The sequence below is a fragment of the Lachnellula hyalina genome (assembly GCF_007821495.1).
Source record: "Lachnellula hyalina strain CBS 185.66 chromosome Unknown contig00002, whole genome shotgun sequence".
In the NCBI taxonomy this organism is placed as follows: Eukaryota; Fungi; Ascomycota; class Leotiomycetes; order Helotiales; family Lachnaceae; genus Lachnellula; species Lachnellula hyalina.
Window position 1 is genome coordinate 83,378 of NW_022157116.1, and position 20,100 is coordinate 103,477.

General features: G+C 47.0%; 9 protein-coding genes across 9 annotated transcripts; 3 read left to right on the forward strand and 6 right to left on the reverse strand.

Moving 5' to 3' along the window:
• Nucleotides 1-72: 72 nt before the first annotated feature.
• Nucleotides 73-650, forward strand: Nubpl (Iron-sulfur protein; the record flags this gene model as incomplete). The annotated part of the gene is made up of 2 exons (XM_031145188.1): nucleotides 73-256; nucleotides 304-650. The coding sequence occupies 2 exons, from the start codon at nucleotides 73-75 to the stop codon at nucleotides 648-650; spliced, it is 531 nt and encodes a 176-aa protein (XP_031009727.1).
• Nucleotides 651-1,392: 742 nt separating this feature from the next.
• cry_0 (putative cryptochrome DASH, mitochondrial) lies at nucleotides 1,393-1,950 on the reverse strand (the record flags this gene model as incomplete). Its single annotated transcript, XM_031145189.1, has 1 exon — nucleotides 1,393-1,950. One exon carries the CDS (start codon nucleotides 1,948-1,950, stop codon nucleotides 1,393-1,395), a length of 558 nt encoding a protein of 185 aa, XP_031009728.1.
• An 86-nt stretch (nucleotides 1,951-2,036) lies between these two features.
• Nucleotides 2,037-3,448, reverse strand: cry_1 (putative cryptochrome DASH, mitochondrial; the record flags this gene model as incomplete). The annotated part of the gene is made up of 2 exons (XM_031145190.1): nucleotides 2,037-2,781; nucleotides 2,847-3,448. The coding sequence occupies 2 exons, from the start codon at nucleotides 3,446-3,448 to the stop codon at nucleotides 2,037-2,039; spliced, it is 1,347 nt and encodes a 448-aa protein (XP_031009725.1).
• Nucleotides 3,449-7,516: 4,068 nt separating this feature from the next.
• On the reverse strand, nucleotides 7,517-8,780 carry NMRAL1_9 (NmrA-like family domain-containing protein; the record flags this gene model as incomplete). Its single annotated transcript, XM_031145191.1, has 5 exons — nucleotides 7,517-7,522; nucleotides 7,594-7,766; nucleotides 7,819-8,008; nucleotides 8,143-8,646; nucleotides 8,739-8,780. The coding sequence occupies 5 exons, from the start codon at nucleotides 8,778-8,780 to the stop codon at nucleotides 7,517-7,519; spliced, it is 915 nt and encodes a 304-aa protein (XP_031009726.1).
• Nucleotides 8,781-9,704: 924 nt separating this feature from the next.
• On the reverse strand, nucleotides 9,705-10,433 carry mdmC_1 (O-methyltransferase; the record flags this gene model as incomplete). Its single annotated transcript, XM_031145192.1, has 2 exons — nucleotides 9,705-9,887; nucleotides 9,939-10,433. Coding segments are annotated over 2 exons (678 nt in total), but the record flags the coding sequence as incomplete, so codon positions are not given.
• Nucleotides 10,434-10,944: 511 nt separating this feature from the next.
• On the reverse strand, nucleotides 10,945-12,194 carry LHYA1_G000199 (Uncharacterized protein; the record flags this gene model as incomplete). Its single annotated transcript, XM_031145193.1, has 2 exons — nucleotides 10,945-12,008; nucleotides 12,116-12,194. The coding sequence occupies 2 exons, from the start codon at nucleotides 12,192-12,194 to the stop codon at nucleotides 10,945-10,947; spliced, it is 1,143 nt and encodes a 380-aa protein (XP_031009730.1).
• A 361-nt stretch (nucleotides 12,195-12,555) lies between these two features.
• On the reverse strand, nucleotides 12,556-14,046 carry aurS (Aurofusarin biosynthesis cluster protein S; the record flags this gene model as incomplete). The annotated part of the gene is made up of 2 exons (XM_031145194.1): nucleotides 12,556-13,200; nucleotides 13,252-14,046. The coding sequence occupies 2 exons, from the start codon at nucleotides 14,044-14,046 to the stop codon at nucleotides 12,556-12,558; spliced, it is 1,440 nt and encodes a 479-aa protein (XP_031009818.1).
• Nucleotides 14,047-15,219: 1,173 nt separating this feature from the next.
• GAD1 (Glutamate decarboxylase) lies at nucleotides 15,220-17,119 on the forward strand (the record flags this gene model as incomplete). Its single annotated transcript, XM_031145195.1, has 5 exons — nucleotides 15,220-15,237; nucleotides 15,315-15,554; nucleotides 15,602-16,733; nucleotides 16,791-16,912; nucleotides 16,967-17,119. 5 exons carry the CDS (start codon nucleotides 15,220-15,222, stop codon nucleotides 17,117-17,119), a joined length of 1,665 nt encoding a protein of 554 aa, XP_031009819.1.
• Nucleotides 17,120-18,331: 1,212 nt separating this feature from the next.
• Nucleotides 18,332-18,843, forward strand: hos3 (High osmolarity sensitivity protein; the record flags this gene model as incomplete). Its single annotated transcript, XM_031145196.1, has 3 exons — nucleotides 18,332-18,406; nucleotides 18,494-18,615; nucleotides 18,714-18,843. 3 exons carry the CDS (start codon nucleotides 18,332-18,334, stop codon nucleotides 18,841-18,843), a joined length of 327 nt encoding a protein of 108 aa, XP_031009816.1.
• Between the last annotated feature and the right edge of the window lie 1,257 nt (nucleotides 18,844-20,100).

Sequence of the window (20,100 nt, forward strand, 5' to 3'; positions counted from 1 at the left end):
GTTCGAAAAGAGCAAGTCTGACCGCCGACAGACAACCAACTTCTACCACTCTCGAATTATGGAGTCAAGTCTATGTCGATGGGCTATCTGGTTGGAGATGCTGCTCCGGTGGTATGGCGTGGTCTTATGGTTATGAAGGCTCTCCAGCAGCTTTTACACGAAGTCGATTGGGGGGGGTTAGATATTCTTGTGCTAGATTTGCCGCCCGGGACAGGAGATACTCAGTTGACAATTACACAGCAGATTGTGCTTGATGGTATGTTTCGCTCTCTCCTAGAGATTGCCAGGATTGACTTAGGGCAGGTGCTGTCATCATATCAACGCCGCAAGACATCGCTCTGAAGGATGCCGTAAAGGGGATAAACATGTTTAAGACAGTCAAGATCCCATTACTCGGTATGATACAGAATATGTCGCTCTTCACATGTCCACATTGCCATAATAGCACGCATATCTTCGGATCGCATTCTGGTGTAACCCATGCGTGCAAGGAGCATGATATCCCTTTCCTAGGCGATATACCCCTGCATGCAAGCATTTGCGACGATGCAGATAGGGGAAAGCCTACCGTTGTTGCTGAGCCGGAAAGCGACAGAGCTAAGGCGTTTATGGCCATCGCGGACGAACTCGGTAGAAAGATCGGGTTATGAAAAGTAGCATGTTCAGTATATACCTATGAGTGACAATTTACCTATGGATTATGCTGGCAATTAGTGATTGCGAACTTGTGCAGACATCAACATGGAGAATCCCTGTTATGAACTTCTTTGAGTCATAGAAAAGAAAGCAAGTCGAAAGAATATGCACCTAGTTGCGCTGGTCTCGAAAGACGCATCACGTACCATTCAATCGAGATTTGAATTGTACTTCAGAGGCGTTTTCAAAATTTGAAAGCAGAAAGTCTATGTGATACACAATGGTATTCAGATCCCCGAAGGTTCACCTCTTACGTTAGTTGAAGCACCCAACTTAGGGGTAGCAGCTCTGGCTTGCCTTAAGATCAAGTGGTGTGAATCCTGTTTTCAGCGCTGTACCTAAATTTAATGTTGTGAGTTGGTATCGAGACATGAGGGACTATGAAGTGCGTCTTCTGGGAATTCACAACTAAGTAGGTTGTAAATGCATCTCACAATGATTGCGAAATGAGGTGTAGCAATCTTGTGTTCAGAGGAGCAAGTGAGACAGTAGAAGTGTTTCAGCAACGTATAATGGTTATCATCTCATGTGTGTTCATACACCAAATCAAAAGTCCTCCAAGATTCCCTTTTCCCGTTTCCATATGCCCTTTCCTACCTGCCAGCCGGCGAACTCCAAGCATGTCGCATTGCCTTTATACCATGCTCTCATTGCAGATCATAGGTCTGTTGATGAAGCCATTCTCGTGACCCTGTCTCATGGCGGGGCTTGTTGTTCTCCCATATTAGTGCCTCCACGTCCTCCTCCATAAAGATGGCCTCTCGAGCTGCCACCATACCTTCCACCACCATGTCCTCCACCGCGACTTTGACCCCCACCATGGCCCCCACCTCGAGAACTCCCCCCTTGACCACCTCCAGACCCGCTGGCTCCACCTCCACCACCTCTGCCTTTGCCAGTGTGGTGCCTTGGTTTCCTGCTAGGATGAAACTCGATTCTCTTCAATGGCTGCTCAACCCAAGTGAGCCCCTCAAGACCTAGGTCACTCTTCTTTGACTGATCCTTGATTGTCCACGCTTGAAACACCTCGCCAGGATCCGTCAAGCCTCTCAACTCCGGAATCCAGGTCTTAACATACTCTGCTTTGGGGTCATATTCAAACGCCTGCTTCACTGGGTTGAATATCCTAGCTTCACCTCGCGGGTCATTCCCTACACCAGCCAGATACTGCCAATTCCCCCAATTGCTCGACAAGTCGTAATCAAGCAGCATGGATTCATACCACTCGGCTCCAATCCGCCAATCGATATACATGTGTTTAGCGAGGAACGATGCAACGTTTTGACGCGCGCGATTAGATGTATAGCCAGTATGGAATAGCTCTCTCTGCGAGGCATCGATTAAACCCATGCCCGTCTTCCATTCAGGAACCTCTCAATCATCTCATCGAGACTCTGTCCCCCCTGTCCCTGGCGTGGATTATCTAATGTGTTCCAGCGCACGGGGTCCTCTTCTCTAAAGCCGCCTAAGCGGAACATCTTGAGGCCGAATTTGCGGCTGCAGAGACGCATGTAATCGCGCCAAAGCAGCTCAAAGCGAACGCTCTTGGTGCCATCATTCTCTCCTTTGCCGTAACCCGGAACTCCCTTCCACTTGCCGTCATCAGTGCCATCCTCGAAGGATAGGAGAGCCTCATGTATTTGTCGCGCAGTGATGGAGCCTAGTACAAGGGGGGCTGAGAGTTTGGTGGAGTATTCGGTGCCTAGAAGGCCGTTGCGGGTATCTTTATAAGTTGTCATGGCGCCGGAGGCGATTTGACTTTCGAGTCGTTCCTGGGCGGCAGATTCTCCGCCTTTGAAAGGGTGTGCTGACTCTGCATCTGAAGGGTATGTAGGTGGATTCTTAACCAGGGGTCCGCCTCCGAGCGGCCTCATGAGCGCCTTTTCAAGTGCTTCAGGGGTATTTGGAATTACGAAAGGCGAGTGTTGGTCAGGAATGATGCTATTGTCCGGGCAAGGAGGTAGAGATCCCTTAGCTGGAGTGGCGAGTACGGCGCGCGGTGCCTCTCTGAGAGGTTCGACTTTCTTACGGTACTCTGTAAAGACATTCGGGAGGTCTTCTGGGCTGTCGAACGGAAGATCGCGACTTCAATACGTTAATGTCGGCGCCAGCGTACCAGAAGGTCTTGACATAAAGGGTAGATGACTTACTCGTCTACCAGATACTTCTCGTCAACCCAAACTTTGAACTCAATCCCTGAGTCCTTGCAGAGTTTTTTGATGGATCTCTCTGCTCTCTGTTCCTCTGTTCCCTCTTCGCTTGTCATCCAGACTGCGCCAATCCCCATTCCATTCTTGCTAATGCCATCAATCATAAACTTGAGCACTTCATCCAGCATACCAACCCTGACGCATAGCTGGCTTCCTATTTTCTCAAAAGAGTTCTTCAAGTCCCATACACTCTCGCCCAGGTACCTGGCGCGATGAGGTCCACAGCGCCAGAAGTTGGCGATTCTACTCCTCGCTTCCGGGTGGGGGCTTTTGTCCTTTGCGTCTTCGGGGATGAAGCCACTGACCTCCAGCTGCTCGGGGGAAAAGACGTACAGCGGAAGTAGATGAGTGAAGCCATGGCCCTTGGCGTTACTGAGAGAATGGAGGACGGGATTGTCAGAAATGCGAAGATCTCTGCGATGCAAGTAAATAATGACGTTGGACTTTGACATGTTGGCGGTGTTGGAGTAGCACCTCTGGGAGGATGGAATCCAAGATAAGAAGATGACTGCGCGTCTGGTAGGCGAGGAAGGGCTGAACATGAAGGAGGGCGAGGTACATGTAGTCGAGGGTGCCCTAGAAGACAACGAAGACTCCCATAACCCAGAGAAAAGGAGTATTTTCACGCAACTGAGAGACTCAATGAGGAGGGAACACGAAAAGAAGGAAGGTCGAAGATGCGGGATGTGGTGACGATATGACTGGCACAAGAGGCGGCACCAGCACCATATATCAAAAGGGTTTGGTAACGGGAGAGGCCGTAATAAAGTGGGTTGTTGAAGTCTCTTTCATCTCAAAACACAAGCAATTGCAAGCTCCTCTTTCTCGTCACATTGAGTTTAGACGAAGGGTTCCAGCGCAGTATTCGCTTCTGTTTGTGTCTAGGAGAATGCAATACAGTGAGTATATCGCAGGGTTCAAGCTCAAGTGGGAAAATGTATTGCGGTTCCATGTCCGTCCGTGGCCGTTATTCACTCTTCATCCACTTACTTATCCATCTTACGCTCTATACGACGCTCTATACGACGCTCTATACTACGCTAGGCTAGGTATGCTATGCAGGTACCTTAGCCTGGTCTCCAAAGTCGACCTTCCATAGGTAGGATGAGTGTGCCCCTTTTTAGGCTTTTTTGTCAGTATACCAAGCTAGGTAGGAGTGCATAGAAATATACGACTAATAACTATGTCAACAACAAGTTCTTTTCAACTTGCGTGTCCTACCTAAGGTTCTCGTTTTGTTTGCAGCTTCAATGCTGTCGTTGTCTGCCTATTATTGCGATGTGAAATCTGTTCTGTGCTAGTAGTAATTCGATGCGTGCTAGTGGTAATTCGATCGATGCGTGCTACTTGAGCCAGCAAAAGGGGATCGGGCACGCACGCTACTGCAACATCAGACAAGGAATACTGTAATACCCAAACCTAATATTGTGGGCTCACTACCTCCCTCCCCTCCCTTAGGTTCTTACTGCACATCATGTGCGCCTCACTCGGGCTATATTTTGAGTATTTCTTCCCGCCGTGGGGTATGTCGTAGAACCATCCCAAACATTTTCAGCTGGGCACTGCACTCGGCGTACCGTACGTCAGAGTAGAGCGAATGCACACACGGCAGCAGCTTCCGCAGAGGAACCTACCCTACCTAGGGCCAGGTACCAGGTGTCATGTATCATGTATCATATACGAAGTAATGTATCATCTATCATGTACTATCATGTACCATGCTGCACGCTAGCATGCATTGGGGCCCAGGTCCAGATCTAATGTCTAGGTAGGGCAGGGTGGCCTCGGTAGGTATAACCGGCCTCGATCTCTGTACATCATATAACGTTGCGATCATCGCGAGGCTGAACAGAGCCCCTACAACACAATACTGTCCAGCAGAACAATGCAGACAACCCCCCAATTCTAGAGGCGCCCTGTCCTGCCCTTTCCTATCCCATCTTCTCCCCATTCTCGCGCTACCGGACTTGCAATTGGACCTCAAGATGCCAATTCTATTTTCATCCGATTCTTCCACTATCTTGAGATTTCTGGATGAGACTGCATTGTCCTGAGTTGGTATCTGCACATCCACCTCCCAGCTGAGTCCATTGCTTAGCATGCTGAGATATATATCCCATCCTCGTATATAACTCGGCTACTATCATAAAGGGGGACATCAGCCGATTCTCAGATTGAACCCAGTTAGAGTTCTAGGACAGCAGACGGGGATATCTATTCTTTCAACCATCTCATTTCTTTCCTTTTGCTGCTTCTTGATGACTCCGCGATCACTGGCATGTATTACACATTCTTCGATCTCGATACGAATCTTCTATGGCTGACCACAAATCCTTCGTCTCACCCCCATTTCGCCTCTTCCTGGCAGGGCGTCGAGGTACATCCATGTTCAGCTGAGAGCCTTGACGGGAGCTTCAGTCTTTCTAGATCTAGAATGATAAGCACGTTGGGTTGCGCTCTTCGGACACATGAATACCAGGGTCTATTAAAGCGGTGCCAAGGCATGTATTCAACTCACGAGACACCTCACTCGGAGGTGCCGCTTCTAAGCTCCCGTATTCGTTATTTTAAATCTTTTGCATTTACGTCTTTTTGATCTGCTGATTATCGGGTGGATTCAAAGTTAGCGTTATACTGTCTATTCTCTGCAAAGACTGCTTTCTACCCAATAAGCCGAGTAGAACTTGTCCCGTCTCGGCTTAAGAAGAGGTTTATTCTCCTGAAGTACAAGAAAGACTCTCGAACTAGGAGTAGTTCCCAATATTCCGGGAGTTGACTACAATGATAGTCTGGCAAGCTTTTATTGCAAGGCATGTTGCAACAACCAGTGAAGACTTGACTCCGATATCGAAACCCATCAATGGACAGATCAGAAACATAGCCCAGACCATTGGTAAATCTATCCAGGGTTACGATGCGGTACACTCGGTACAGTCAAACAAGATGTACTCTTGACTCTTTGGAATCCACAACTCCAATCTCTGGAAAGGAGACGGCATCACAATGTACCAGGTCCAAGCTTAACCAAGCGAGCGGACAGGAGAAGTTTGTGATCCACAAATCAAAAAGTCAAATCGAGAATTCATTGCTCCTTTTTACTTCTGCTAAACCACACTCGAGTAAGCATCCTCTCCGCACGGCAGATTACCCCTGGCCTGTACCCAGAATCCCCTCCTTTGCAAATGGCCACTTCTGCATCTTCGGCGGGCCCCTATTCTGACCTCTTTGTCTCACAAACTCAAATATGATAATGCCTTCTACGCCCTAGGTTGAATATAAGTCCTTCGAAAAGCGCTTGACTGTCAATCTCTAAAATAGTCAAAACTGCACCAAGCTTCCCTTGTTTTAAACATCTTGTTGGCCCCGGCAATAATTTAAGCCGACTGAGATTGCTCTAGTCGAAGACTGGCAGATGATACAAGACAGGAAACTAAATGTATCATGGGAACAACTGTCAGGGCATATGTCATACCTGATTTTTCCCTTCTGGATGAGGGTGCTTCAGAATAACTTTTGTCGATGGAATTTGGTTGGTATCATTCCTCCTGAAGTGTCTCTCCAAAATACAGTATCAGTTAGGCAATTATAGCTTTCTTTGTCATTTTGCTACGGGACGCTTTTGCTGATACACTATGCTAGCGCTTGTTAAGCCAATGGTGCCCTGAAAAAAACCACTCGATTCCTAAGAGTATCCACGCCACTAGATCGAACTCCTTATCCCAAACCACAACCCCATTCCCTGGTCCCGCCCCACAATTACCTTTTAAGCCAGAAGCCTCCTTAATAAGAACCTGATCATGCAGCCTGCAGCCTCATACTCAAGCTTCGATTTTCCCCATTCGAAAGTTTCGTTTGTCGCCCCCTCCAAAAGCAGATTGCTTGCCCAGCGAACGCAGAAGTTTTCTCCGCCTCACAATTTCCAATTCGCACCTTCACTCTTTCAGCTTTCGAGCTTTTCTCACACATACATGAGTTATAAATACCCTAGCTACATCCAGCTTCCCAAGAATAAGAGCGAATTTTTTGAGATTTCCCGGCAAACTTGAGCGCCGATTCTTTCGCCTATGCACGCCTACCGCAGTTTCCAGTAACATCAAAGAACTTGGCATCCAGCGATACGCTCGCTTCTCGTCACCTTGGCACATCGAAACTAGCGAAGAGGAAGCTTGCCAGAGGCCGTCCAATATGCTCTATATATACATGCTGTAAGCCGGTGCGTTTCGCAATGTTCAGGATCGCCGGTCTCGGGATGTGGTCCGAGGAGACTGATCTAGACACGACCCTCGGCAACCTGTCTAGTTATTGATTATTATTGTTCAAACAGATTTATACTTGTATTTTATCTATTACCAAAACGAATAGCATTCACATTTAACCTCTGAAAAGAAAATGCTAATGTAGCGTGTAGTGATCTCGCTTTTTTGCCAAATACTACTTTCCAGATCAAGTGTAAGTTCGAGTACCGATTTCCGAGACACTTGATTAATTTGGAAGCCAAACAAATCGGAAGCTTCCACTAACAGCCCGAGGCTAAGTTGGAAGCATATTCTACTACTTAGACGCTAAGTAGGACTTCCAATCCTGATCCCTTACGAAGTCATCCCAAGTCTTCAAGCCTTGGAGAAGCTGTCTACATGTCAGCTCTTGATAGGAAGTAGACACAAGTTCGAGTGAGATCCCAACTTACATCCTTGGCAGCATAGTCTGTATGGTCCGTAATCATATTTGGATTGGTCCTATAGCATGATAGGTTCTCCGCCATGCTCAGAGCCACATTGTTAGGGAAGTGGAGAGAAGCCTCTAGGTGCTGTTTGAACTGCTCGGTAGTCATAGACTGGAATCTCGCCTCTACTCCAGTGGCTAGCCCCTGAGAATTAGCAGAGTTCAGAGGATAGGTCATGTATGTATGTACCTTTTCTAAACGATTCGAGCAGCTCTAACGGAGTACGCCACTCGCTGACAAAGGACACCACCTTTGTGTGGTATTTGGTAGGATCTTCGATGATGACAGTAATAAGTTTACCTAGGTCTGTCACAGACATGAACGGTATCTTTGAGTCGGCATTTATCGGATAACTCAGAATATACGAGCCATCAGGTTGCTGAGCGAGACAAGAATCAGCCAGTTACGACTTCTCCATATCCTAGCTCTACACACTTTGTTGTGCAGGATATTCTATAGAATTACAACTCATAGAAAGGAGAAGAAAACAATTATGGTATATTTCAAACGCACCTTCAGGGGTTCATAAATCCCCCAAGAATTAACAAAATTCTCATGATACGCCGCCAACCACACCTCAGTAACGCGGCTCCTGAGCGGCGAATTCCACAGCCGATCCGAAATAGCCCTCTTGCTATTAAAATGCACGATATTTTCATACGCACACGGCTGTTTCCTCGCGTCCGGCAAGCTACTCCAGATAACGGCCTCGAGCGTGTCGAGACACGCAGGAGAGCTGGCTGCTTCTAGGACGTTGAGTCCTTGCTTTAATTCCCTGTCGCTGTTGCCCTCGGCGCCTAGGAAATCCGTTACGACGAATATGTAATGCGCGCCTTTGACTATCTCTTTCAAGGAGTTCAGGTCTTCCATGTTTGCTTGGACTAGTGTTGCGCCGGCTGAGGATAGTTTTTGGGCTTGGGTGGTGCGTGGGTTTCGGGTTATGGCGAGGATGTTGTACTTGTTGCTATTGCTGTTGCTGTTGTTTGCTTTTAGGAGTTCTAGGGTCACAGAACCGCCCTAGAAGGAAGATGGCGTGGAGTGTTAGTTATTTAAGTTTTTTTTTCTTGGAGTTGGTTATTCTCTGGGTGATGGGTTGGTAGGTACTGTACCTGTGCGCCGGTTGCACCGAAGACAACAAAGTTCTTAGCCATTTTGCAATTGATTAAGGTGTTGTTTTCCGAAGAAGAAGACGAAGAAGAAGAAGATATGACACTGTTACACCGTTACACCGCGAGACTAGGTAAAGAGATAGAATACGGTAATCCTTGATTGGAGATATTGTACTCTGCTGAAAACTCGAAGGGGAATAGCCTGGTATATATAATTTCGAAAGTGAGTTCATAGCAAGTTACTGTAACTCAAACGAGAAAATTCCCTTATTGTCCATCATTTCTATATCAATTTTAGCCAATCAAGATAAAATATGCTTACAAATTAATAACTACGTGCGTTAAACTACTTGACATTTAGTCAGCCAAAAGTGGATACTATCCACTTTAATATAGCTAGCAAATAATTCTTGTATAAGGAAAGGGTTCCCCGCGCAAAACGAAAATATAAAGCTATACTACTAGTTAGATTACTACTATATCATTTTCCTATATCGTATACATTTTTCGGTCTTATAAAAGAATTTCGCAACAGTTTTACGTTGACGACTCGAAAAGGAGACATCTATAAAAGGCCTAGGTAATCGTCTCAAGGGAAATATATACCGGGTTTCTCATAACTAGCAATGGGAATCAACGCGTGGGTTTCGCACTTCAGTTTCAAAGGTTAATTCAAAGTTTCTCGGGCATTCGGCAATAGTTGACATTTCTCACCTTGCCAGACATTCAGACATTCAAGCAAACTTGTTTTGATATGATATGTACCTACTTGCACCAAATTAGACATAGTTATGAGATTTTATTCCGACTGGCGTGAGAGAAGTTTAATGACCGATTACATGCCCAAGATCAAAACGTCAAACAACCCAATCTCTTCCAGAGCATATATACCAACCCACAGTCAAGTCACCACCGTCGGTCGATTTCAAACATGCCAGACCCAGCCGGACACTGAAAAGCGTCTTCTCAAATAACCCTCGCCAAAGCCATTCCATCCCAACCCTTCAACCCAATCGTCTGAAACGCCGTGCATTCGACCCTCTTCTCTCCCTTCAATGCATCAAAGACCTTTCTTGCTCCCAGTGTGGTGGGGGCATTATTGTCTTTATCAGCAATAAACCCGCTCCTAACAACATTATCCACGACAATCTGTGTTGAATATCAGTACGGATTATATATCACGGTGAGACGACAAGTCACCAAAGTTCCCGCATGGCTATGCTCCAAAGCCCACCTAAAATAAGTAGAATTGTTCTCTTTATCCGCATCAATAAATACCATATCAAAGTCTTCAACCCCCTCTTTATCCAACTGCCCCAATGTCTCCAGAGCAGGACCGAGTCGAATCTCGATCTTATCCTTCACTTCTAGCCCCGCATTGTCGATATTCGATTGAGCAATCTCTGCAATCCCGGGCTCCAGCTCACGCGTTATCACTTTTCCATCGCTGGGAATAGCTTTAGCGAACCAGATGGCGGAATAGCCTCCCAGTGTACCGAATTCCAGAATGCGCTTAGCGTTGTTGAGTTTTGCTAGGAGGTAGAGGAATTTCCCAAGAGGGGAAACGTCAATGGCGGGCAGGCCAGAGGTAGCGTTGGCTTTGAGAGTGGAACTCAAAGCGTCGTCTTGGGGGAGGAGGGCGGAAATGATGTATTCATCAACGGTTTTGATTTTGCTAAGACCTTGCTGCCAAAAGACTTTTCACCGGAAGTTTCGGTCATAGTCTTGGTGATTTGTGTTGATGTCTTTTGAAAGGTCTAAAAATAGGTGATAGACTAGGTCACTTTGTGCTGATTGAAGCCAGTGCAGAAATGAACTGCCAGTTTTTGCGTACATTCATACCCTTCTTATACACCTGTTCTGATAATGTCGGGTGAGTGACTACGGACTTTACTTTTTGATACGGAGTTGAAGAGTCGATCGCGCGCATATCCGGATTCCGACGAGGCTGTACGATATGTAGGCTGCCAAGTGAAATACAAGCAAACAACATATGAACGTAACGCCCCAATCAGTCAGATTGATAAGATTGATAAGATAGAAAGAGTCATGCTTACATAGACTCTGCAGTATGTCCTGAATGCTGCCTATTTAGGACTTAGACTTCCCTCTAGGCAGCGTACGAAATATGTGAAATGCAACCCAGCTTTGACCACTGATGTTGATCTTTCAAAAACAATGATTTCCAACGAGTCATGACGTGAACTCAGAATTTATCGGCTATCGGTCTCGTCTTAAACTTCCTCGGGACAACATAGAGTGACTTTGCCTCTGCGCAGACCCTACCATCGAGCATCTCCAGTCTCCCATTAACCCACCTCTTAGTATCCGTCTGTCCCTCCGCCTGCGGTACCGCTCTGACCACATAAAAAGCATTCGTGACAACAGGCTTCAGGAAGTTAATCTCCAGATTCGCCGTCACACCCGTTTTGGCAGGGAATGTCTTGACCGCACAACGCCCTAATGCCTCATCCAGCACTGTACTCGTAACCCCTCCATGCACGACCCCAGGCCAGCCAGAAATGGCGCCGCCAAACCAGATAACTGTCACTACCTCTCCGGACTCCTTGTTGTAGAAGACGCGTTGAAAGGCACCTAGAGCGCGAGCCCCAGCCAGGGGCCCACTAGTGAGTCTCGCTGACCGACTCTCTTCCGGTATGCTACTATAGGCATCGTAGGATTCCCACGCCGGGTCTGTGGAGAGGGACTGCACGACTGGGAGTTTCTCCCCTTGTCTGCGGAGGAACTCAACCATGACTTTGTCTTCTGGTGACCCGGCTTCTGGAAGTGGTGGAGGCGCGACTATGAGTCGGGTGTACTGGCCTGCCGTCAGACCTAATAAGAGGAATAGTGTTGCGTATATAAAGGGTCGGAGAGAGCGTTTCTGCTTGGGCTGGGAAGCCTGTTGTTGAGGCGCAAATTGTGAACGGAGATCAACCGGCTTTGAAGGCTCCGTATCTGCTGGCGGGGGAGGAGGAGGAGGAGGAGCAGGGGACGTTGAGTAGTTTCGTTGATATTGACATCGAAGGACTTGTGACGCAGTGCCCAGCAACCCAGAGACTTTCAAACTTCGCCGTGAAGAGCGGGAAGCCAATCTAGACGTCGCAGATACTGGCGAAAGCCGTACTGGTAACCGGGTAATCATTGCGCTCGTCTGGAGATGTCGATTGATTCCTTGGAAGCTATTGAGACACTGAGGAGTTCTTGCAGAGCTCAGGGACTCGGGCTTAGCTTTGACAGGAATTGTCAGGTCAAATAGTGTGACACGGTCTAATAGAACCTTTGATAATCAATGTAAGAAAGGTCTCGCGGCAGGCAATGGTCAATTGGCAAATGCTTTTTCAAAATAATGAGCTTGGGATCAATTGAAGCTCTACCTAGCCTCGGCATAAACATTTCATAATATTGTGCGAGTTGTACATATTCTCCACTTCTTTTCTGGGGTATCACAACCATCGTGACCTTCCTCTGTTGCTTCTACAAGGACTCTACGAATAGCAGAGAGCGATTTGATTCAAACGAGATCGTGACACGATTGAAGGTTCCAATTGCATACAATAGTTTTAGGGGTTTTTTATTATGGACCTGTGGTTTTGTTCCCCAACGTTTACTCTGCAGCGTAAGGAAAGTCACCTGAAGCTCGACTTCACAGGTAAAATATAATGTTTAGTTAAGTTGTTCAGATAAAAACTCCATTTCCTTATTTCCATTGACATACCATTCCCATTCCAATCCCTATTCCAAGCCTATTCCATTTTCATGCTCAGTATTTCATATCATCATATCATCTTTATTCTCAACGCTTCTTGCTCCGTGGCTACAAGTCCTTGTTAATATAACCATCAAGTCTCTCCTTGAACTCTTCTACACTCATCTCTTCACCAGCATACTGCGCTCCACCAGGAGTCTTAGGTGGGACCAGCACAGAGCTAACAACATGAATGACACCATCTTTCGCAATGCCATCTTGGACTGAAACTGAGCTGAAGCCGTTGATCTTGATGGTGATGAAACCTCCGTATCTTGCAACATCAATGCTCAGGCTTTTGTCCTCCAAAAGAGTAGGAAGATCAACATGGAAATGTCCCTTAGGGATGCCTTCCACATCAACTTTATGGTCGACATTCGACTCGACATCCTTCTGTTTGTAGAAGGCGTCTGAGTAAAGAGTTTCGTTCGCAACGACATGATACTCGAGGAGTCCCTTGAGGTACTTCTCGCCGTACTTGCTGAATAGGAAGGCGTTGATCTTGGGGCCGAGTTTCTGGAATGCCCAGTTTGAAGGTGCGAAAAATGTTCCACCCTCGTGGTCAGCATCAGCGATCTTTTCGAAGAGACCAGTCTTGATGAGACCCAGTTGGAGGGTGCTGAATTCGCCGGGAAGGAGCTCAAGAATCTTGAGCGCTGGTGGGGGTGGCAAGAGAAGAGAGTCGACGCCGTGGATGACACCATTTGTACCGAACTGTGCTGAGGTTAGTTATAATTCGGAAAGGGGGGTGTCGCAAAAACGTACTATGTTAATAGCTATGATTCGGCTATAAAAGTTAATGTTTAGTCCCTTGCTGAGACCGAGGCCAACGCGGAGTCTTTGTGGCTCCCCACCAAGACTATCTTCACCCAAGGCAGTTGGGATTGTGTGCGTCACAAGGACTCGACCTGCAGGGTAGAAGTCGGGCGAAACATGATACGCGAGGACCTTCTTGATGACCTCCTTGGATGGCTTGTGATGATGTGGGATCTTCTCAAAAGCTTTATCGGTTGGAGCAAAGACAGTATAGTTTGCAGCAGTTCCGTTGAGGGTCTCTACTAGGTCTGGGTACTCATTGATGAGCTTCGCCAGCTTCGTGGTGTACTTGCTGCTAGCAATGAGCTCGTAGACGGTCTGGTTTGGCTTGTGGTGATGTGGATCGTGGCCATGGTGAGGCTTGTGGGGCTTATGAGGCTTATGAGACTTGTCGTTGGTTCCTGCGAAAGTATCCACGTCCTCCATAGTAGACAGTGGCATCGATGAATCGAGCCATCCTTGAATATCGAACTTGGTCATGGACATATGGCATTCGAAAGTCGACTTGGCACTTATGCCAGCATTGATGGCGTTGTCGATGGCATTCTCAGAAAAGGCTACAGCATCTTTGAAAGTTTCTTCCAATCCATCCCAGGCTGCTGCAGCGTTGCCCTGAAGTCGATCGAGGAAGGTGTGGGAATCCTTCTCGGACTGGATGAGGATCTGGTTGGTGAGCTGTTCGTCTGGAATGACAAACGCAGAGGAGGCAGCCGCAAGCGGCAATATAGTGTTGAGAAACTTCATGATGTCAAGTGGAGGTATTTGATGAAGTATAGGAAAGAGCAAATGTTCGAATAAGAGGGGGAAGTGATTGATTTATAAACGTCAAGTCAAGCATGAGCTAGGCGAATAAAACCTTCCGATTTGCAAGACGGAAGGCCCCGGGTTTCAATTATTCTGTAACTCTATTCCCGCAATTGAAACAGAAGATTACCATTGGCTAGCTAGATTCCTGTAGTATTTAAGTCAATAGTATTGGAGGATATCTGGAGTACGAATAGGCAGCAAGCGGACACGGGAGCAGCTTGCGTGGCATCGGTTTCCAGAGCACATCACATCATCATCGACAGTTCTTGCATTTGTATGACGGTGGCGCCGTGGCGTTGCACAGGTAGGACAGGTAGGACAGGGATGGATCATGCACAACTACCCCTCGATCGGAAAATCAAAGTGCCGACTGTCATCATCGGAATGCGAATGCGGATATAAAGATATGCATGTTGAGTTGAGATGAGAGCAGACGAATAGATATAATAAAAGATGCTGACTACCTACCTACCTACTTGATCTCCCCTTTCTACTACGGCTATGGCTACGGCTACACATGACGAAGACTCAGGGGTAGAGAGAGCTTCACTTTACTTCTTCTTTGGATTCTTAAGCCAACAGCCAATCTGAATACTTAGGTCATCATCTCCTTTCTTCTCGTCCGGACTCTCTTGAGACTTTCCTACCGTACCTTACCTCCGCTTCCGTTCTCCTGTTGTACTTCTGTTGATGAGGTCCATTTGGCGGTAGATGCAATTGCTTGGCGATAGCCTCTTTACCTAAATAGGCTAGATTTATAAATACCAAGCTTTTTCTAGCGGCACTTCCTAGACCCCGCCTTTTATGTTATTTTATTCAACGGTCGCGGTCGTTGGAATCAGAGAATTTGCTACAGCCAATCGTCATGCTTTATTCCTACAGAGAAACTTGGAAGATGATAAACCCCTCGTCTTACTGGACGCGGCGGCTTGCGGGGCGGGTCTGGTTCTTCACTGTCGTCATACCTTACCTTTCAAGCACAGAACAAAATGAGCTTCTATCCCAACTTCTCCCCTGGCCTCGTTGAACAATCATCAAGTCAAAACCTCAATCTGAATCATAATAAGAACTCCTTGACTTCAAACCCCGCCCTAGAATACCTTTCCCATCATGTCTCTTGCACGCCACGTAAGTTTTCCCCCTCCATCTCGGTACCTAGTACTTTACTCACTCAGCTTTCCATTCCAACTCACAATTGATCGCAGGTTGACCCTGATGAGATAATCTCCCGTCTTCATGATTTGCATATGAAGGATGCTGGCCGCAGACACGTCCATACACAGGGTGGAACCTCGCACATCACTCCATATTCCACTCGGTACGCTTCACAACAGGAAATTTCCAAATTCAGGATTCCTGATGAAGGCGCTCCTGCAGACACCGTTCACCAGATCCTAAAGGATGAACTGGATCTTGACGGTGTTCCTAACCTGAACCTGGCCTCGGTTTGCTTTCCCAACCCTTCTCTACTTAACTTTGCTAACAATTTTAGTTCGTTGGTACCTATATGGAAGAGCATGCACAGAAGCTCATGTTTGAGAATATCTCCAAGAATTTGTCCGATGCTGATGAGTACCCTGCAATGATGCAAATGCATACTCGCTGTGTGTCCATCCTAGCCCATCTCTGGGGCGTCCAAAAGGGCGAAAACGCAATCGGCTCTGCAACAACTGGTTCTTCGGAAGCCATTCATCTTGGAGGCTTGGCAATGAAGAGACGTTGGCAAGAGAAGAGGACGAAGGATGGTAAGGATACCTTGAAGCCAAACATTATCATGGGCGCGAATGCTCAAGTTGCTCTGGAAAAATTTGCCAGATACTTTGAGGTCGAGGCTCGCATCTTGCCTGTTTCTGAGAAGTCCAGCTACAGACTTGATCCGGAGCTTGTGAAGGATAACATCGATGAAAATACAATCGGTGTGTTTGTCATCCTGGGAAGCACATTCACTGGTCACTATGAACCTGTTGAAGAGATCTCAAAAATTCTAGACGATTATGAAGCTAAGACGGGAATTGATATCCCGATCCATGTCGATGGAGCTTCTGGAGCCTTTGTTGCACCCTTTACAGAAGCCAAAGCAGGTGGCCCCAAGTGGAACTTTGAGCTTCCTCGTGTCAAGTCCATTAATACATCCGGCCACAAGTTTGGTCTAGTTTACGCAGGTGTAGGGTGGATCATCTGGCGTGACGAGGCCTATCTTCCAAAGCACTTGATCTTCGAGCTTCATTATCTTGGGGGAACGGAGGAGTCTTATACGCTAAACTTCTCTCGACCAGGAGCACAAGTCATTGCCCAATACTACAATTTGATCCACCTCGGTTTTAAGGGCTACCGACAGATCATGGAGAACTGTATGGTGAACGCTCGTCTTCTTTCAAAGTCGCTGGAAGCCACGGGATGGTACACTTGCGTCTCAGACATCCATCGAAAGAAGGGAACCTTCAAATTTGGCGGCATGCAACAGGCCGTTTTCGGAAAGGAGGATGAGACTTCTGCTGACTACAATGCGGGTCTCCCCGTGGTGGCTTTCCGATTCAGTGATGAGTTTAAGAAAGAGTTCCCGCATCTGAAGCAGGTGACTATCTCGAATCTTTTGAGGGCGAAGCAATACATCATTCCCAACTGTGAGTAAACCTGTGCGATTTTCTAATGATCAAAACTCATCTTCCTCTCTCCTCCAGACCCATTACCACCAAACGAAGACCAAACCGAGATCCTTAGGGTTGTTGTACGAGAGAGCATGAGTTTCGATCTCATGGACAGATTGATCACCGACATCTGTCAAACAACTCAGAATTTGATGGTAAAGTCCCCTCCCCTCATATTAGTTAGGAGCAATGCCAACTAACAATGACAGGACAATGACGAGGCCGACCTAAGTATTCTCAACCACAGTAAGGACACCAGTATGGAGAAGCAGCATTCGAGAGCAGGTCAACAGCATGGCAAGGCACAGGGAAAGGGTGGCAAGCACCCTATGACCAAAGGTATCCATAGAACTGTGTGCTAGAGTAACGTAAAGTCGGCATTTTAGGTATATATTGGATACGGGGGTTTGGATATATAGGATAGAAAAGCAATGAACTAATGGTACATACATACTTGATCAATGCTGAAAGCCTGCCGAATTTGGCAAGCTGTGTGTAAGCCATCAAGTCCAAGTTCATGAGTCCAAGTAAATATCTAGGTTTTGGAGACAGAAGTATGGGGAAGGCACCATTAGCGCGTGAACCCGACTGCTAAAATTATGTGCAGTCACTTCCTAATTCGCTCGTATTCGGCGTCTTGAGAAGAATGGTTGCTGGCTAAGACCCATTCGCTCGACTGCTCGGTGTTGACCTTTTGAGAATGCGCGAGCATATACCAGTGTCCAACACAGTAAGCGGCGCGACTCACCTGCGGCGCTGCGTGGGAGAGGCAGTTGTTACCCTGCGATGGATGCGGTGCATGGAACAGTTTGTGGGGTAGGTGCCAAAGCGAGTGATGAGTGTCCATCCGAAGGGGAGAGTGTCGGCACCGAATCTGGACTAGCTTCGACTATAAATCCCCCCCCCCCCTCGGATTCCTAATTTCGCCAGTCTTCTACTTCTCACCATCTTCGATGCTCGATACAACCTTGCTGCACCACCGCGTTTCTTTCCACTGCGTATGGAGATTGGGGATTACTGCTGGCCGAGATGAGTTGCCGACAATGGGTTTCCAACGGTCTTTAGCTGCGTCTAGATATGTTCCCCACTAGGCTACAGTTTGTGGACATGGCCCTCGAATGCCTGTCAATTCCTTCAAGAACTGTTGGTCTCCTGAATGACGAACATACCCCCCTAGGGCTTCGATTTTGGGCGAAGTTCACTTCAGCAGAACAGAACCCCTCGGCCAGAAAGCGGCATTTGAGCTTTATATTAACCTTCAAAGCGGTTGCCCCCTACTAAATAGTCTATAATACTCAACTGAATAGACAAATACTTTGTAAATCAGCTGTTTGTGGGGAATTGGAAGCGATGAAAAAGGGGGAGACCAAGCGAACGTTAACAGGTGGCCCGTGCACCGCAGTTCTGCTCCTGTTGCAGTATTGACAATTGCAGTCGCGACACCCAACGCGCCTCCAGCTTGACTCACAACAACTCTCCACTCCACTCGCACAACATTCATCCAGTCCACCCCAAACACTGCACTCCGCAAAACCCCAATCCGAAATACATCCACAATACAATCAAGAGGAAATATGACAACCCGACTGCCACCCTCCAATGCACCCCGCCTCTCCACAGCACCAAGCAGCATCAAACCCCGCCAACTAGTAATCCCCCCCCTTCCCCCCCTCTTTCCCATTTACTCTTTTCTCTCTGAACACTCCCTTCCCCTGCTAATACACTCAATCCCACAGTCTCACTTACACGCCCAACTCGCGCAGCTTTCAGCCAACCTAGCAGACCTCGAGAACTTGCTTCGAATGACAAGCGTACAGGCAGAATCCGTGCGGGGACTGGGTGCTTTTCATGGCGGACTGTAAGGCTTCCCTATCTATCTATTCATCTACATTTCTAGATAAGAGAGAGAGAGAGGATGATGAATGCTGTTGCTGTTGTTAATTGCTTTATTGATAGGTTCATGGCTGCGAGTAAAGTGCTCGGAGAAGAGACGATTGCTGGGTCTGCGGGACAGGGACAGGGGCAAGGGCAGCAGCAGAAAGGAAATGGGAGTGGAAGTGGGAGTGGAAGTGGAAGTGATACGTGAGGATTTATTTGATAGCGGTGATGAGGTATGACTTTTATAATGGTGGCTGGTTGGCCATCATCTCCGAGTCTTTGGGCTAAGCTGAGCTGAGCTCCTCCCTGGAATGATGGAAAAAGGGGCGGCGGGCATACACGAAAGCCATGCTTATCTGAATACAAACAACTGGCAGGACTAAGTAAGTAAACCACGAACAGAACAGCCAAGACATGACGAGCAATGGAGCCGAGGACATACATGCCAAGCTTTCTTTTCCACCCTCCGTGTCTTAATCGTGAGAAAAGTCCATGATATATTTTATTCACAAAGGCCCGTCATCCAGTCCTTTGTCTCCCTTCCTTCCTTTCTTTAGATTCCAATTTCCTACTTCAAATAAAGTAAGCTTAAATCCACCACTAAACAGCTCAAGTTCAGCAATCTTCCCACGGCCCATCCATGGGAATCACAATGTCTAGTGTCTGTCCTATCATATTGAGTATTTTCCATGCACGACTGATGCCTACTTTGCCCCTCAAATACCAGATGCTCGATTCAAGGTTATTAGCAAGGGCGTTAAATGGTGAGCTTTTCAGGCTCTTCCCCGCACCCCCCAACACCACGCGGCTTAAGGAGATACATACATACGGTCATATTAAATAGGACGGACTGATTAGTAAGACTAAGTTAAACTGAAGCATGCACAGGACGAATAATCCCAGGTCCTAAGACCCGCCCGCCATTTCCTATATGCTTGAAAGTTTCCTTGTTCCCTTCGTTATGCTCGCTACCTATAGAATTTCAATTTCAAGTGCTCGAGGTAAATAAATGCATTGCATTGCTTCCCCAACGAGGGCAAACTCGTAAATGGCACTGCCTTAAGTCCCCCCCCCCCGCCTTCTCCACTCTTCGATCTAAGATGTGGCGGATTGTAGTTGTAAGTTAGAGATTGCTAAATATGTATTTAAATATTTTGTACTGCTCATCCTTGTATTACCTGAATCTATATTTTGAAAATGATGATGATAATGGACCCGGTAATAATAAGATCAAGTACTGGAATGCCTTCTTGTGGTGCACAACGTGAAGTTGATACTACTTCTCATCTGTTGGTACTTCACAATAATCAATTCCATTGGATAGAAGCAGTTGATATCAGTCACAACAAAAATATATGGAAAATTTAACGCATTTCGATCATTCAAACTTTCAATTAGTCTGCCAGTCCTCTAGAACTATCTCTTTACTCAATCCAAATCTCAGGATATCAGGTCTTAGGTATCA